The sequence below is a fragment of the Neolamprologus brichardi genome, chromosome 3 (assembly GCF_056152115.1).
Source record: "Neolamprologus brichardi isolate AB-2024 chromosome 3, ASM5615211v1, whole genome shotgun sequence".
NCBI classification, from domain to species: Eukaryota; Metazoa; Chordata; class Actinopteri; order Cichliformes; family Cichlidae; genus Neolamprologus; species Neolamprologus brichardi.
In genome coordinates, this window is record NC_142106.1 from 57,934,139 (window position 1) to 57,951,502 (window position 17,364).

The window sequence follows — 17,364 nt, forward strand, 5'->3', positions numbered from 1 at the left end:
CAGCTTACTACTCATCACTGATTGAAGAAAATAAGAACAACCCCAGGTTTCTCTTCAGCACTGTAGCCAGGCTGACAAAAAGTCAGAGCTCTTTTGAGCCAACCATCCCTTTAACGTTAACTAGTGATGACTTCATGAACTTCTTCACAAATAACATTTTTATCATTAGAGAAAAAATTACCAATAATCATCCCACAGATGTAATATTATCAACAGCTACTCTTAGTACCATTGATGTTAAGTTAGACTCTTTTTCTCCAATCGATCTTTCTGAGTTAACTTCAATAATTACTTCCTCCAAACCATCAACGTGTCTTTTAGACCCCATTCCTACAAAACTGCTCAAAGAAGTACTGCCATTGATTAATTCTTTGATCTTATATATGATCAACCTATCTCTAATAATCGGCTATGTACCACAGGCCTTCAAGGTGGCTGCAGTTAAACCTTTACTCAAAAAGCCATCTCTAGACCCAGCAGTCTTAGCTAATTATAGGCCAATCTCCAACCTTCCTTTCATATCAAAAATCCTTGAAAGAGTAGTTGTCAAACAGCTAACAGATCATCTGCAGAGGAATGGTTTATTTGAAGAGTTTCAGTCAGGTTTCAGAGTTCATCACAGCACAGAAACAGCTTTAGTGAAGGTTACAAATGATCTTCTTATGGCCTCTGACAGTGGACTCATCTCTGTGCTTGTCCTTCTTGACCTTAGTGCAGCATTCGATACTGTTGACCATAATATCCTATTAGATCGATTAGAACATGCTGTAGGTATTACAGGTATTGCACTGCAGTGGTTTGTATCATATCTATCTAATAGTCTCCAATTTGTGCATGTAAATGGAGAGTCCTCTTCACACACTGAGGTTAATTATGGAGTTCCACAGGGTTCAGTGCTATGACCAATTCTGTTTACATTATACATGCTTCCCCTAGGCAGCATCATTAGAAGACATAGCATACATTTTCACTGCTATGCAGATGACACCCAGCTCTATCTGTCCATGAAGCCAGATAACACACACCAATTAGTTAAACTGCAGGAATGTCTTAAAGACATAAAGACTTGGATGGCCACTAACTTTCTGCTTCTTAACTCAGATAAAACTGAGGTCATTGTACTCGGCGCTGAAAAGCTTAGAAATATGGTATCTAACCAGATTCTTACTCTGGATGGCATTACCTTGGCCTCCAGTAACACTGTGAGGAACCTTGGAGTCATTTTTGACCAGGATATGTCCTTCAACGCACATATTAAACAAATATGTAAGACTGCGTTCTTCCATTTGCGCAACATCTCTAAAATTAGAAATATCCTGTCTCAGAGTGACGCTGAAAAACTAGTTCATGCATTTATTACTTCCAGGCTGGACTACTGCAATTCATTATTATCAGGATGTCCAAAAAACTCACTGAAAAGCCTTCAGTTAATCCAAAATGCTGCAGCGAGAGTACTGACAGGGACTAGAAAGAGAGAGCATATTTCTCCTGTTTTGGCTTCCCTTCATTGGCTTCCTGTTAAATCCAGAATTGAATTCAAAATCCTGCTCCTCACATACAAGGTCTTCAATAATCAGGCCCCATCTTATCTTAATGACCTTGTAGTACCATATCACCCTATTAGAGCACTTCGCTCCCGCTCTGCAGGCCTACTTGTTGTTCCTAGAGTATTTAAAAGTAGAATGGGAGGCAGAGCCTTCAGTTTTCAGGCCCCTCTTCTGTGGAACCAGCTTCCAGTTTGGATTCGGGAGACAGACACTATCTCTACTTTTAAGATTAGGCTTAAAACTTTCCTTTTTGCTAAAGCATATAGTTAGGGCTGGACCAGGTGACCCTGAATCCTCCCTTAGTTATGCTGCAATAGATGTAGGCTGCCGGGGGATTCCCATGATGCATTGAGTTTTTCCTTTCCAGTCACCCTTCTCGCTCACTATGTATTAACAGACCTCTCTGTATTGAATCATATCTGTTATTAACCTCTGTCTCTCTTCCACAGCATGTCTTTTATCCTGTCTTCCTTCTCTCACCCCAACCGGTCGCAGCAGATGGCCGCCCCTCCCTGAGCCTGGTTCTGCCGGAGGTTTCTTCCTGTTAAAAGGGAGTTTTTCCTTCCCACTGTTGCCAAAGTGCTGCTCATAGGGGGTCATATGATTGTTGGGTTTTTCTCTGCATCTATGAAGCGCCTTGAGGTGACTTTTGTTATGATTTGGCGCTATATAAATAAAATTGAATTGAATTGAATTGAACACACTGATCCCAGATCAGCTGTGCTGTATTTGTATCATGAACATTTCTGCTGCAAAGCTTCAAATGTTCAGCATGTTTCTCTGTTTCCAGTCTATAGATCCAGTCACACTTTCTACCTTCACCTGTGCAGTAAAGACTGAGAGCAGAGCTGAAACCAACCGTCCAATCAGTGAGCAGCATCAACACCTGAGCCTCATTCAGACTTTCTTATTGAAGATGTTGTTGGTACAAAGTTCATCTGCTGCTCACATGAGTCCATGAAAGATTTATTTCACTGAATGTTTCTTCAAAGCTCATTTCAACCTGTTGAAGTCATGAATGAAAGTGCAGACTGAGAGTGGATCACATGATGTTTAAGGTGTGTCATATGACATGTTCAGTATTGTCACACATGTCTAGATTGTCCCTGATATCATAACTGCTCAAACACTGATGATTATATTTTAAGAATTATTCCTGATGGCAGCAAAGTTTGAATGAAGCTCTCTGTCTGTGCTGATTTGTCGCCCTCTGGAGGTCAAAGCACAAACTGCATGATGTCACTGTAACCACCACAGTGGCAGGAAGTGTTTTTATGACTGAAACACAGAAATAATCCTAACGGCTGTCGTTAACTGATACACTATAACACTGATAGCAGTGCTGATGTGTTCATGTCAAACACTGGCTCAGGTCAGACTCCTTCATCCTTCTCCAGCGTGAGGCTGCGATCTTCTTCGACTATCCTTCTGCAGGCGTTTGCGCTCCATAGCAGTAGTGCTGCCGACACCTGGGGGAACCCCGACCGCGCAACTAAGAGGAACAAGCCATCCCCGGAAAACAACCCTCATAAGAGCAGGCCAGCAAGTCTCGCACCAGTTGTGACATCACATCCTGTGTCGTGCGACACAGTCGTTGTGGTGCGTTGGTCAGTATCACTTAATTTTTGTAACTTGATCCATTGTGCCGTGGTCATTTCAATCATGCTCATTTTCCCACCATTTTAATGATAATCCTGCACCGAAGCTCAGAGACACACGAATACACAGAGTGAGATGTTGAAGCAGTTTGAAAACTTGAATTTGTAGAAAGACCTTTGCAAAAAACACCCTCAACAAAGTCGTGTTGTGCCATTCATACAGGTAACGAGTGGGGGGCAGAAAAGCTTCTTACAGAAGACGTTACAGGTCTGTGAGAGCCAGGGATTTTCCTTGTTTGAGGTGACCAAATACTTATTTTCCACCCTGATTTACGAATAAATTCTTTACAAATCCTACCATGTGAATTCATGGATTTTTTTTTTCACATTCTGTCTCTCACAGTTGAAGTGTACCTCTGGTGCAAATTACTGACATCTGTCATCATTTTAAGTGGGGGAACTTGCACAATCGGTGGCTGACTAAATACTTTTTTGCCCCACTGTACGAGCAGGAACCTCAGAAAGGCCCTCGGTGCTTCACTGGTTAAGAATCAAAGCAAACATTAGTTAACAGTAATGTTAATTAAGGCCCAAAGTTTAGGAAAGAACGTCAGCACTTCACTAATGAATGTAATGCTGATTCATGTACTTGTTTTGTAATGTGCATGTTGTGCGTTGCTATTTCCCATATTCTTTGGCACTGATAGATGACATGAAAAGTCTCAGGCAGGACCCGAGCCTGCCAGCTGCTGACAGTGAGCAGGGAGAGAGCAGCAGAAGCTGGTCCAGAGCAGGGCACCTTCAGCCCCCTTCATCAGGTCAGAAATCATTTGGGTGTCTGTGTGAAATGTCTTATTTTTTAAAATCTTTTTAGTAGACATATTTATTAAATGTTTAACAATTACATAGAAGAAAGACAATGTAAAGAACAAAACATTTGGCCCATAAACACGGTCAGGAGTCACAGTCGAGTGTGAGCTGCATGTATACAAAGAAATAAGAAGGAAACAGCAGTTAGAATGAGCATTGTACATGCTGTTGGAGTAATACTTGGCCCCTCTATGAATATTGTGGCCTCTTGATGGCCCCACACTCAGAAACATAGATCCACCACTTTCTTTTCTACTGCACTGAGGTCTAGCAGGACAAGCACAGAGATGAGTCCACTGTCACCACCACTTGTCTTTTCCAAACCATTAGTCCTGTTATTGCGCCTGTTGATGTGGGTGTGGCCAATGAAATGTCTCCATTACTTGTGTTGACACCAGGGTGTGACATTCTACAGGTGATGGTGGCACACTGTTCAGTCTTGGTTTTGGATCCTGATGTGTGGAGCCAGGGCTTTGGCCACAGCTACTTTCCCCTGTAGACCAAGCCCCTGTAAAACAGGCTGCTTACAGCACCCCCTGGTGGTGTTAAAGTGGAGTAGAGCCATGAGTGAGAGATGATCTCTTTCCTTTGGCTCTGCTGTTTGTCCTCATATGATCCTTCTTCCTGGCAACAGTGGGATGCATAAGTTGGTTGTCATGGTCGCTGCAGTGTCCTCTCCTGCTCAGCCAGAACATTGAGACTTCTGATTTCTTGGGGATATTTCTTTATTTATTTCTATTATTTATATATTTATTTCTATTTATTTTTTTTATATTTCTTGGGGATAGCAATACACTGGAGAGGGGAATCATAGCCAGAGACTCAACTTTGTCTCTGTTTTCTTTGTACTATTGTAGGGTCTTTACCTTACAAAGGACAAAAACAGAAGGTAAAGAGGCGGGAACAACAATCCTGGGAGACTGCCAACAAGCCGACTGTTTTCTGAAATCACACCCTGCACCGCACTTACGGTGTGTTCACACTGATGTAAAGAACAAAACATTCACACACTGGTGATGGACAAGAGAAAGACCTGGAGACCATGAGCCTTGTTAGTCACACTTTAACACCGTGGTAGGAAACAGCCTCCATCATTTCATTAGATCTGAATTTGGACTGTTTCCCTCTGGATGAGAACCAAGTCTGTGAAATCTATTGATCCAACACAAACTATCAAACACATTGACTCACAGTCAGATTGGCTTTGTATGGATGGTGTAACAGGGGGCTGGGAAAGGATGCTGAAAGCTGAATATAATACAGAACAATAACAGGACATATAATCATGTAGCAAACATGATCTTCAACAGGCAAACTTCTATTATTCATGATCACAAACACAAAGAACTTGTGCAGCCCTGATATCAGCCCTAATATATGAGTGTGTTTGCCCAAAGATTGAAACAGCATCAACATGACAGCTGTAAGAAATCTTCTCTCAGCCTTGTTTGGCAGAAGATCCCTGCAACAAAGATTGTAGCTGAAAGATGACGTGTGTAAAGTTTGCTCTTTGGGAGGGTTGAGGCTGTTTTTAGACCTTTGATAGTTTCCAATCCAGTTCTGAAAGACAGAAATAAAAACAACATCATTAAGATCAGATCATGGAGCTGTTTCCTGCCTTGTTTCTATCTTCACATTACAAGACTTTACTACAATAAAGATGCTAACATGTATCTGTAGCAACAACATCATTGAATCTAGAACAACTGGAGCCAAACCTCTGCTGGGATCACTGGTGAGCCAACACTTCCTTGTTGGATGCAGATTTCAGGGCTTCCTTTTGCTCCTCCGTTATAACTGTTCTCTCTTCTCAACACATGATGAAACAAAGGAATCAGCAGTGACAAAGATGATGCTGAAGAGAAGCACACATTTCACACATATAACAGACCAGTCCAGTTACACACACCTCTGCTTGACATTAGGCCTCAAACAAAGACACAAAACACTAACTTGACTCTAAATAGAAGAAACGAGCAGCTTTTTCTGTTCTGTGCTTATTTATATTTGACACACATGCTTCTCTTTGTGCAAACACACATTGCACTATATGGGTAACCTAGCACACAATGATTGGACAGCACAGTGATGATGCTGGGAGATCCTATACGAAGCAACACAGAAACACTGAGAACAAAACTTTAAACATTGATTATATTGAGATAAGCAGCCGACCCAGTCTAGATAAAGGCGAGCAGCTGGGACCGCTGCTGCACCAAAAACAGGTTTCAGTGTTTCCATGTGTGTGTGTGATGTCTTTACTTATACTGGTCAATAGACTTTAGTCAACACATTATTGAAAGGTGTTACACATGAAATAAAAACAGTGTTTCATCTTTATTCCTCTGAAGCAGCTGCATTATAACCAATCTGCTCCTTTGTGGCCATTTAAAACAGCCTTAAATAACTGTTGTTATATTTGTTGCAGTTTCTGCTCCTCTTGGACAGACGACTCTTGAAAAGACGTTTTTGAATTTCAACTTTTAACTGGATAAATATCGGATATATAAACGTCTGCAACAAACTGATTCCAGCTTCTACCTCATGATAGGAATGTTTTTGTGGCTCAAGATGACCTGATATCTTTCATGATGGAGACATTTGACACATGTTTCACATATTATAGACCAACAAGTTATTCATAGCAGTTTAAATACGGGGAGTCACTTTTGGGCCCAGCAGATAAAACAGAGCCAATATTTCCTTCTTTATTTAAGTGACGTGTGTCACAGATGTGACCTAGTAAAGTGTAGCTGAACATTAGTAACGTTATTAACACTCTCAGCTCGTCCTTGTTCCAGACCTGAAGATCCTCTTCTTTCATTCAGCAGCAGCTTCAGGTCTCTGATGGTCCAGGGCTTGTTGTTGGGAAACAGCCCTGCTGGGATGATGGTGTCCTCACAGAAACAGTCAGTGATGCTGTTGATCTCCATCACAGAGCACGTCCCAGTCTGCAGTCTCAGTCCTGCAGGGCCTCGCTGGCTTCCTGACTCCACCCAGTCAACAACAGAAAGTGTTTGAACTGCAGGAACAAACTGAGGCTGTGGTCAAACAGGAGTTTTTATCTCCTCGCTCTGACTCTCACTGCGGCCCCGTTGCTGTGTCAACATGTGTTTGTGCTAAACAATGATGGAAAGTGTTATAAATGACTTGATGGCCTCTGATCTGTCACAAACAGCTGAAACGTGTCTTTCATGAGTCACATGAAGGTTTTTGACAGAAAGGACAAAAAGTAGCTGCAGTCAGTTTGTGTCATTTTTATATTTATTCATCTGGGAGAAAAATCTGAGGGACATTAAAATGTGTTTTTCAACAGAGACAAGAACATAAATATAACAGAACAGGTAAATGAAGATATTTCAAGTAAACAGCTGGACTGATCAGGTCCAAACACACAGTGATAAACTTGTCAAACAGCTGTCATATCTTTATATATAAGCTCTTTATAAATCCGGTTCACTGCAGTCTGTTTACTAATAATGTCAAACTGTTAGAAACACAGAAACATCAGAATCGTCTTTGTTCACATAAACCTGTCTGGGATCCTTTGTTGTTCTTTTGATGCAGAGTTACATTATAAATATAAAGAGTTATTTCAGAGTCTCATCAGTTTTCCTACATGTCTTTATTGAACACATCAGCAGGGCTGAAGCTCTCATGTTAAACACACACTGATCTATGGACACGTTCATGTGTTTCTAACAGAACCAGGCTGTTATCAGCCCTGCACTAACATTATGTCACACACACTGAATGTAACAGTGACAGTTTACATCATCACACAATCAGCTGTGATTGTTTCACTGTCATCAAACTAGTCAACAGGAAGTAGAATCAATAGAAACCAATCATTTACTGAGAGCATGTCTGATGGAAATAAGTGCAGATTATGTATGAAGTATAACTGCACACAGTAACTGTATTACAATAAGGACTTAACAGCGCCCTCTGCTGGAGCGTTTCAGTACTGCGTTAACTAGAATACACCACCTCCTCCTCCTCCTCACACCACCTGCTACAGCTCTACTCTTCTATGACTACAGTCATCCACAGCACTGATGTGAGGTCACATGGTTCATATGTAAGGAGCGCAGAGACGTCCTAGCAGCTGACCTCAGGTCAGTTTAATAATTGTGAGCAGCAGCTGTGTTATTGTCACTGTGACAGGGAGACACTCTCAGACACAGCGCTCATGTCAGCTTGTTCTCATGCAGGAGGATCAGGAGCTCCATGTTTGTCTTTCTGTTTGAATCATGATGTGTTTGTGCCATCAGAGTCTGTCATGAGTACTCAGGGTTTCACAGCAGCTCTTCTGAATGCTGACGAGGACTCCAACCTCATGTTTCACCTCTCTGAGCTTCTGATGTCTGTGAACACTCGTGTTTCTTCTCTGGGCTCATCTGGACAAAAACACCTTTCTGTGTTTGGCTCCAGAATCATTCTGACTGACAGGAAGTGTGTTATCCATGAGCTGCACTTCTGGGAGAAAGTTTCCTGCTGTGTTTCCTGTCTGTGGACAAACACGAGTGTTTCAGCTGAGGACTTGGTTCCTTCCACCTGTCCATACAGGACATCATGCTGTCTTTTGTTTGATTTCTCTGACTCATGTATTATGAACTAAATGTATCCTGATACACACAGAGATGGATGAGCAGAGGTCACATGATGAAAGAAAAAACATGGAGTCTTTGATTTATTTAGATATTTATTGATGAATGCAAACAAACCCTGACACTGAACCATCGTCCAGCTTTCACAGAACAAACCTGATCACATGACCTGCTGACCCAAACAGTGAAAAGCTCCATGGCAACAACAACAAACAGCCTCACATATGTTAACAGAGGCTGTTAGAAGCACAGAGTCTTTACAGTCTTTCTCCTGTTTGTACACAGATCTCTGCACATCTTCATCACAGTTACTCACAGACGTGCAGAGTGTGTGGATATCAAAGCTAAGTTTCCACCATGTTTGTAGTCTGTACTGGGACTCATGGAGCATCTCTCTATGAGCACTCAGTGCTTTAACCAGTGAGTCCCAGTTTAACCCGCATCCTTCACATCACACATCACACAGACATGGAAACTTCAAACCCTCAGACTGAAGACACCATCAGAAATAAATAGATTGTGATGAAGAACTGGAACAGTTTGCTGTGGTTTCTTCTGTTCCTGTCAGAAATAAGAGTCTGGCAGCACTTTGCTCTCCTTCCACATGTTTAAGGAGGAAGTGAAGAAGAGCGAGTGAGTCGTCTTCCTCTGTGGGCCCAACATCAGGCAGCAGCCACGTATTTTTAAAAACCCAGCACACTGCTTCAGAAACACTGAGTCCAGGTGACCAGAGTCATGTGATCAGTGAGGTCTTCACTCAGGACGTCACAGCTTCAGGACCTGATTCAGAGGTTTATAAGGACGTGGATCATTGGTGCTGATGTTGTGTGAGAGCTGGTGAACCATGGGGAACATAAATAACAACCAGGCCATCAGCAATTCTACCCCCAGCTCTAAAACCTACATAATACACTATACATATAGTTATATAGGTTATAGTATGTTATATATAAACGTAGCTGAAGCAGTTTAATTTGTAGCTTCACGCTGCACTTCATATGTTTGTCCACCAGATGGCAGCACAGAGGCCTGTGTTGGAAAGCTTTGAGTAATGAAGCGTTTTCAATCCAAGCTTCAGAAAGCTTCATGTGGTCATCGAGGAAGCAACCAGGAAATATCTGCTGTTTGTAAAAACAGCAACACAAGAATCCAGGATGAAGACAAGAAACTCAAAGCTCACACACAAAACAGGTGGAGCTAATTTTGTAACGTGTTTCTGTAAAAACACCACAGAAGTGAATCATCAAAGTTTCCATGTGAGCTGATGATGCTGCTGCAGAGTTTCTGTGAACCTCCCGTGACCCCGCCTCCTCATACAGAGACATCTTATTGCTCTTCAAACTGCATCACGTGGACACATGTGATTGTGTATTGTAGTATTGATCCCAATGCTGGTATTAGTACTGGATCAATAACACTGGATGGATGCGTTCAGCATGGAGCCCCTGAGCTGTGTTACAGACAAACATGAAAACTGACAGGTCTGTGTCATTCACAGTCTGTAACACTTCTAAACAACAGAGGCTGACCCAAGTGCCTCAGAGCCAGGCACGCTCACATCACAGCTCTCTAAATAAGCCACTGCCTCTGAATCACATGTAGATACAGCTACAGGTTTCTCTGTCAGTCAGACTGAAACAGTGTCCTGATGCTGCATCATTCAGCTCTGCGCCCCAGTCAGCATCACTGTGAGCTACCAGTGTCAGTGTTTCTGCCCTTTTCCTGTAACACTACACTCAGCACAGGCTCAGCTGCTATCCAGTGTTGGACTTTGGCTTCAGCTGCTGTGATAGATCCTCTAACATAGATCAGCTCTGCTACATGTTGTTAGATAAGTGCAGCTGCCTGTCATGTCCTGATGTTTCTCTGGGTCAGCAGCTTCTCCATCAGAGGTTCAAATGGAGCTGATCCAGTTTCTCCAGTAACTGTGTTCTGTGCCTCACTGGTTCATCCTTCTGTCTGTGTGACGTCAGTCAGATGTTGAAGTTAAACTCTGTAATCTTCACTGTGTCACAGAGTTCAGTGAGTCCCGTTATTCACAGTATCAATCAGATCATCAGAGAACAGCTGATCAGCAATCAGTGGTGCCAACAGCACCTCCTGTGGTGAGAGGATGCAATAATGCAATGTAGCATTTTTACACTCAACACTTCCAGTCATGGAAACTGTCTGTTGGATCTGTTTGACGTTGCTTTCTTGTGTTGCTTTCTTGGTTAGAGTTCCTCACAAATGTCCAGATTATTCTTCTAATGAAGAAAACATCGCCCTTTGCCATCCTTACTTTTCTTTGACTTCTTCAAATGCAGCTGAACTCCAGCTGGTATTTTATTGGACTTTGCAGCTGTTTCTGGTCATCAGTTCATTCCTGCAAACCTCTGAACCTGAACAACAATGATGCTGCATTGCTGGCTGATCCCAAAAGGTTGATTCTGTTCATCTGGACGTTTTCAGAAACGTTTGCTCACTGATCAGGTGACTTCTTCAGTCTCAGCTGACTGCAGCTTTACAACCTTACAAACAGCACATTTGCACAATGACTGAAACCAGCAGCAGCAGCACCTGATATATATGATACTAATATAATACATATACATATATAATCCATACTAATGATGAAGGAACTGAGCTCACAGTCCATTGTTCATTCAGTGAACTACTCAGTTTTTTTTGGGCCTCAGAAATGCTCACTCTGTTTGTACATCACTGTCAGCAATAGACTCATTCTGCTGTGTGGACAGGAACACATGTGACATCACTTCCTGTTTGTTTGTGACTGAAGAGGAAGAAGTTTACAAGGAATCATTTAGAAGAGTTTCAAACATCAACTGATTGAATCCATGAATCTGAAAACGTGTTTGTGAGTGAAAGAGACAGACATGTACAGACTGAACTATCTGTTCAACAGTCAGAGTGTTTCTGTAACAGGAGACACTCTTTACACCCCACTCAGCACAGGGACACTGAGCAACCAGGACCCAACCAGAACCCAGGATAAAGAGTTTGAGTGAATGTGGTGTTGAAGGTGTGGAGGTGGATCAGAGTGTCAGAGGAGACTCTGTAGAAGGACAGAGTGCCAGCAGGACAGTCCACATACACTGCTGCTCTGTTAGAGACAGAGGAGGAGGAGGAGGAGGAGGAGGAGATGGATGTTTGTCTCTTATTGTGCCAGACATAACGAGGACCATCATCAGAGCAGTCCAGACTCCAGGACTGATCATTGTATCCAAACACACAGTCATCACTGTCTCCTTTCCTTCTGATGCTTCTGTAACTCACTGATATAAAAACGATTCCTCTCCACTCGACCTCCCAGTAACAGCGACCAGTCAGACCATTTCTACACAGCAGCTGTTCCCAGTAATCAAATCTGTCTGGATGATCAGGATATGACTGAACCTCCTCCACATGTGTCACCTTCCTGTTCTTGTCAGACAGTTGGAGGTTTGTGTTCACTGTGTTTGTGTCGATTGTGAGTTGACAGGAATCTGATGGAGAGAACAAACACAATCCAGCTGCAGTTATTGATCCATCAACTGTTCATTGATTGACACTTTGATGATGACTCCTGACATGATGAAGATGGTTGAATGTGTGCTGCTTTGTTTTCATGAATCCCATTAAAAACACACTTACACTTCCTCAGACCTGGTGTCAACCATCGGACTCCAGCAGGCTCCACCCTGAAAGGAGGAGGGGGGTCAGAGCAGCACAGTCAGCATGCACACATGGACATTACATGGCTCTCATACACACACTGTTACACACTGAGCTCAAAGCTCGGCTCCACTGTTTTATTCAAAGAAATCTACATTTATTTATCAGCACATTTAAAAACAGCTTGAGCCAAAGTGCTGCACAGAGTAGAGATAAAATAGGAAACATACACAGTAATTACTATAAAGACTCGTCAGAATTGAAAGCTACAGAGTACAAATGTGTTTCCAACCGGGTTTTAAAAATGTCGAGTGTTGGTGACGACCTGATGTGAAGGGCGACTGTTCCAGAGTTTGGCTGCAGCGATCGATAAAGCTCACCTCTGTTTTTACGTCTAGTTCTGGTCAGAAGCTACTTATCTGCAGACCTGAGGGCTCGACTTGGATTATTTTGTTAAAGAGAGATAAGATGGAGCCAATCCATTCAGAGATTTAAAGACAAACAACCAGATCTGGAAGTGGATTCTACCACGTACTGGTAACCAGTGGAAAAAGCTGGAAAAAGCTGGTGATGGGTCGTCTAGCACAGACCCACCGCTGGAACCAGACAATTCATGAGGGAGAGAACTGTGACAGCGCCGTTCCTTCACTTGACCTCAGTCGCTCTCGTCTGCTCCCTCGTAACACTGCTCTTTATTGAGGTTACATGAATATGCATAAGTTCATTAACATATGACGTCTTACACAGGTATGAACAAAGAGTACCAGTCTGTGCATAGTGTAGGTGTGTGTGTGCGTGTGTGTGTGTGTGTCTGTGTGTGTGTCTGAGTGTGTGTGTGTTCCAGATGTGACCCTGTGACCCCAAAGCTGGTTGCTCTCGTCGACATCGAGCGTAAAAACAAAGGAGACTGCTACCGGCTTTTTATCTGCCGATCGCCGTGCTACGGTTGCAAGAAAAAGAAGCAGAAATGACGTTCTCTACGCGTTGAGACGTTCCCCGTCCGTCGGCTAAATGCTTGATTGAAACTTCAATGCGACAGTGACACCAAGTAGAATTATAAATGTTACATAGCTCCAAACATGTCTTTTTCAAAGCCTGCGGTGAAGAGAAAGGTTGGTGATGAGCACCGACAATTTCAGGAAAAGTGGGAAATGCAATATTTCTTTGTTGAGCACAGGGGCACCTCGACCTGTCTTATTTGCACAGAGAAAGTTGCGGTGCACAAGGAATACAATTTGAAACGTCATTACACAACTAGACATGCTGAGGTGGATGCAAAATACCAGGGAGATGAGAGAGCAAACCTGGTTGCCAGTCTTAAAACAGATCTACTGAGGCAGCAAGATTTCTTCAAGAAAGCAACCAAAGAGAATAATGCAGCAGTCGAAGCCACGTGGTTAGTGAGATGATTGCTAAAGCAGGGAAGCCATTCACAGAAGGTGAATTTGTCTAAAAGTGCATATTGCAGGCTGCAAATATAGTCTGTCCGGGAAAGAAAGGTCAGTTTAGCAACATCAGCCTTTCTGCCAACACCGCAGCAGATCGCATTTCTGACCTGTCAAGTGACATTTATGACCAACTGTGTGAGAAAGCCAAATGTTTCAGTGTATACTCAGTCGCTCTTGATGAGACCACAGACATCACCGACACTGCCCAGCTCCCAATGTATGTCCGTGGTGTTGATGACAGTTTTGAAGTGATGGAGGAGCTGCTCACAGTAATTCCAATGCATGGCCAGACCACCGCTCAGCAGATATTTACAAGCTGTGTGATGCCATTGAGAATGTTGGTTTGCCATGGAAGAGGTTTGTTGGAATAACAACAGATGGAGCGCCATCAATGACAGGGAGGAAAAATGGACTGGTGGCACTTGTTCAAAAAAACTGGAAGAGGAAGGCGTGGAGGAGGCCATTGCTCTGCACTGCATTATCCATCAGCAGGTCCTTTGCAGCAGATGCCTGAAGTTTGACAATGTGATGTCTATTGTTGTGAAACGCATCAACCAAATCAGATCCAGGGGCTTAAAGCACCGAAGGTTCTGTGCTTTTTTAGAGGAAATGGAGTCAGAATATGGGGATGTGCTCGACTTCACTGAGGTACGTTGGCTCAGCAGGGGAAATGTATTAAAGAGACTTTTTGAGTTGAGAGCAGAAGTGAAGCCTTGATGGAGAAGGATGGAGTTAGTGTTCCTGTGCTAACTGATCCCAAATGGCTCATGGACTTAGCTTTTCTTGTTGATATAACACATGAGCTTAATGTACTGAACAAGACGTTACAAGGCCAGGGGCAACTTGTCAGTGCTGCCTATGACAACGTGAGAGCATTCTCCACAAAACTTGCGCTCTGGAAAGCTCAGCTCTCTCAGACAAACCTTTGCCATTTCCCAGCATGCAAGGCACTCGTGGATGCAGGCACACCATTCAGTGCTGACAAGTATGTTGATGTCATTTTGAGGCTACAGGAGAAATTTGATCACAGATTTGCTGACTTCAAGACACACAGAGCCACCTTTCAAATTTTTGCAGACCCCTTCTCCTTTGATGTGCAAGATGCCCCTTCTGTGCTTCAAATGGAGCTCATTGAGCTGCAGTGCAACTCTGAACTCAAAGCAAAGTTCAGGGAGGTGAGTGGAAAAGCAGACAAGCTTGGACAATTTTTGAGAGAATTGAGCCCTAGTTTCCCTCGGCTTTCCCCAATGTTCAAGCGGACCATGTGCCTTTTTGGTAGCACATACTTGTGCGAAAAGCTCTTCTCCACTTTGAACTTCAATAAGTCCAAGTACAGGTCCAGACTTACGGATGATCATCTTCAAGACATACTGAGGGTCGCAACTGCTTCCTCCCTCATGTCATGCTGCCAGGTCTCTAGCAGCAAGGAGTAGGCAAGAGAAGCCATGTTCAGAAGAACAGTTCATTTTCTACAGTGTTCCATTCATGTTCAGAAGAAGGTTATAGAACTGTTAATACAGACATTTCAATCTAAATACAGCAGATATAGAAGACTGAAAAAAACACATAAGTTCACTGACTAAAAATATCTTATTATTATTTTATTTATGTATTACAGATTGATTTATTTTCTTATCAATTATTAATTTGTTTATTTATTTTTCATATTTTGTGTTAAAAAATAAAAATAAAGAGATTTGAGAACATTGGAATTTTTTAGCCATGCCTTTCTTGTGGAAAACCTAATGCGGCCCAGCCTCACCCAGACTCTGCCTGCAGCGGCCCCCAGCTAAATTGAGTTTGAGACCCCTGTCCTACACCATCAATCAGTAAGAGAGGGTACGACCTCTCTCTCATGGCCCCAAGTGGTGTGTGCATGCAGGAGCACTCTGGAATGCACACAAAGTCTTTACATACTACTAAGGATCAAACCTCTATCATCATGCAATCGATTATACAACTCTAAGCATATATGAGTAAATATTTCTAAGCATAAATGACAATCAACAATATAAACCTTACAGCTGGTTTTAATAAGAGAATTCATTTGTTTCTCAAATGAGAAAGAGCTATCGAGAAACACTCCTAAATCTTTAGTTCTTAACTTTTCCAGTGGGCCAAGGTCAACATTATCTGCTAATGCTAAATAGGCTGCCGTTATTAACTAATGCTAATTTGACGTGAATTAGCATTATGCACTAATTCTAACACTTACTTTTTAACAGTGTGAGTAGCTGATGCTAACACTATTTCCCTTAACTTTATAACAGTGTTAACGGCTAATGCTAACACTCTTTTTCCTAGCATTACAACATCTGATCTGCTAATGCAAAGTAGGCCGCCATTAGCACCTACGTCTAATTTAAGGCAAATATGCATTAGAACCTAATGCTCATATCGTTTTCCTTTGCTTTATAACAATGTGAGCAGCTACTTCTAAATAGCATTAGCTAATAACAGCAGTCTAATTTAAATCAAGTTAGCCTCATTTACATTATAACGATGTGAGGAGTTAATGCTAAGTATGTTGCCATTAGCAGCTAATTCTTATTAGGGGTGAATAATTATTACCAGCTAATGCTAATATCGTTTTCTCTTCCCTTTTAACAATGTGAGCAGCTAGTGCTAGGTAGGCTGATGCTAGCAGCTAATGCTAAAGGTAAAGATAATTTGATGTGAATTAGCATTACATTAGTGAGGGGTTAATGCTAAGTAGACTGCCATTAGCAGGTAATGCTAATTTTAGGTGAATAGGAATTGGCAGCTAATGCTAATACCATATTTTCTTACTTTATAACAATGTGACCAGCTAATGCTAAGTAGGTTGCCGTTATAACTAATACTAATTTGAGGTGAATTAGCATTATCTGCTTATGCTAACATTGTTTTTTTGTACTTTTTAACAATATGAGTATGTGAACACTATTTTACATTCAATTTTAACTTTTCTCCTGCGATGTGAAGAGTTAATGCTAAATAGGACGCCATTAGTGGCCAATTCTAATTTTAGGTGAATAACCATTAGCAGCTAATGCTAATACCATATTTTTTAATTTGATGTGATTTAGCATCCTCCGCTTATGCTAACTCTTTTCCCTTGCATTATAACAATGTGAGCAGCTAATGCTAAGAAGGGTGCTGTTATTAGCTAGTGCTAATTTGACTCGAGTTTAGCATTATCGCGTAATGCTAACACTTTTCCCTTGCTTTAAATCAATATCATTAGCTAATGCTAGGTACATAGCCATCATTAGCTAATGCTAATTTAGGTGAATTAGCATTGTCCACTAATGCTAACAATGTTTTTGCCAACTCTTTTCCCATGCATTATGACAATATAAGCAGCTAATGCTAAGAAGGCTGCCATTATTAGGTAATGCTAATTATTATGTGTGTTAGCATTATCCGCTGCTGCTAGCAATGTTTTATCTTACCTTTTAACAATATCAGCAGCTAATGCCAACATTACTTTCATTTCAGTTAAGCCTATTTAGCATTAATTATCTTCATTTAGCATTAAGAAGTTTATACTAAATAGGCTACCATTAGTGGCTAACGCTAATTTTAGGTGAAAAAGCATTGGCAACTAATGTTAATACCATATTCTCTTGATTTCTAACAATGTGAGCAGCTAATG

General features: G+C 41.9%; 2 protein-coding genes across 2 annotated transcripts in view; both read right to left on the reverse strand.

The window, feature by feature from the left end:
- LOC102787331 (uncharacterized) overlaps positions 1-17,364 on the reverse strand; it is a 526,954-nt gene that overhangs the window by 133,394 nt on the left and 376,196 nt on the right. The window lies entirely within an intron of this gene.
- On the reverse strand, positions 11,263-12,162 carry LOC148105959 (stonustoxin subunit beta-like; the record flags this gene model as incomplete). Its single annotated transcript, XM_087830857.1, has 1 exon — positions 11,263-12,162. A coding segment is annotated over one exon (591 nt), but the record flags the coding sequence as incomplete, so codon positions are not given.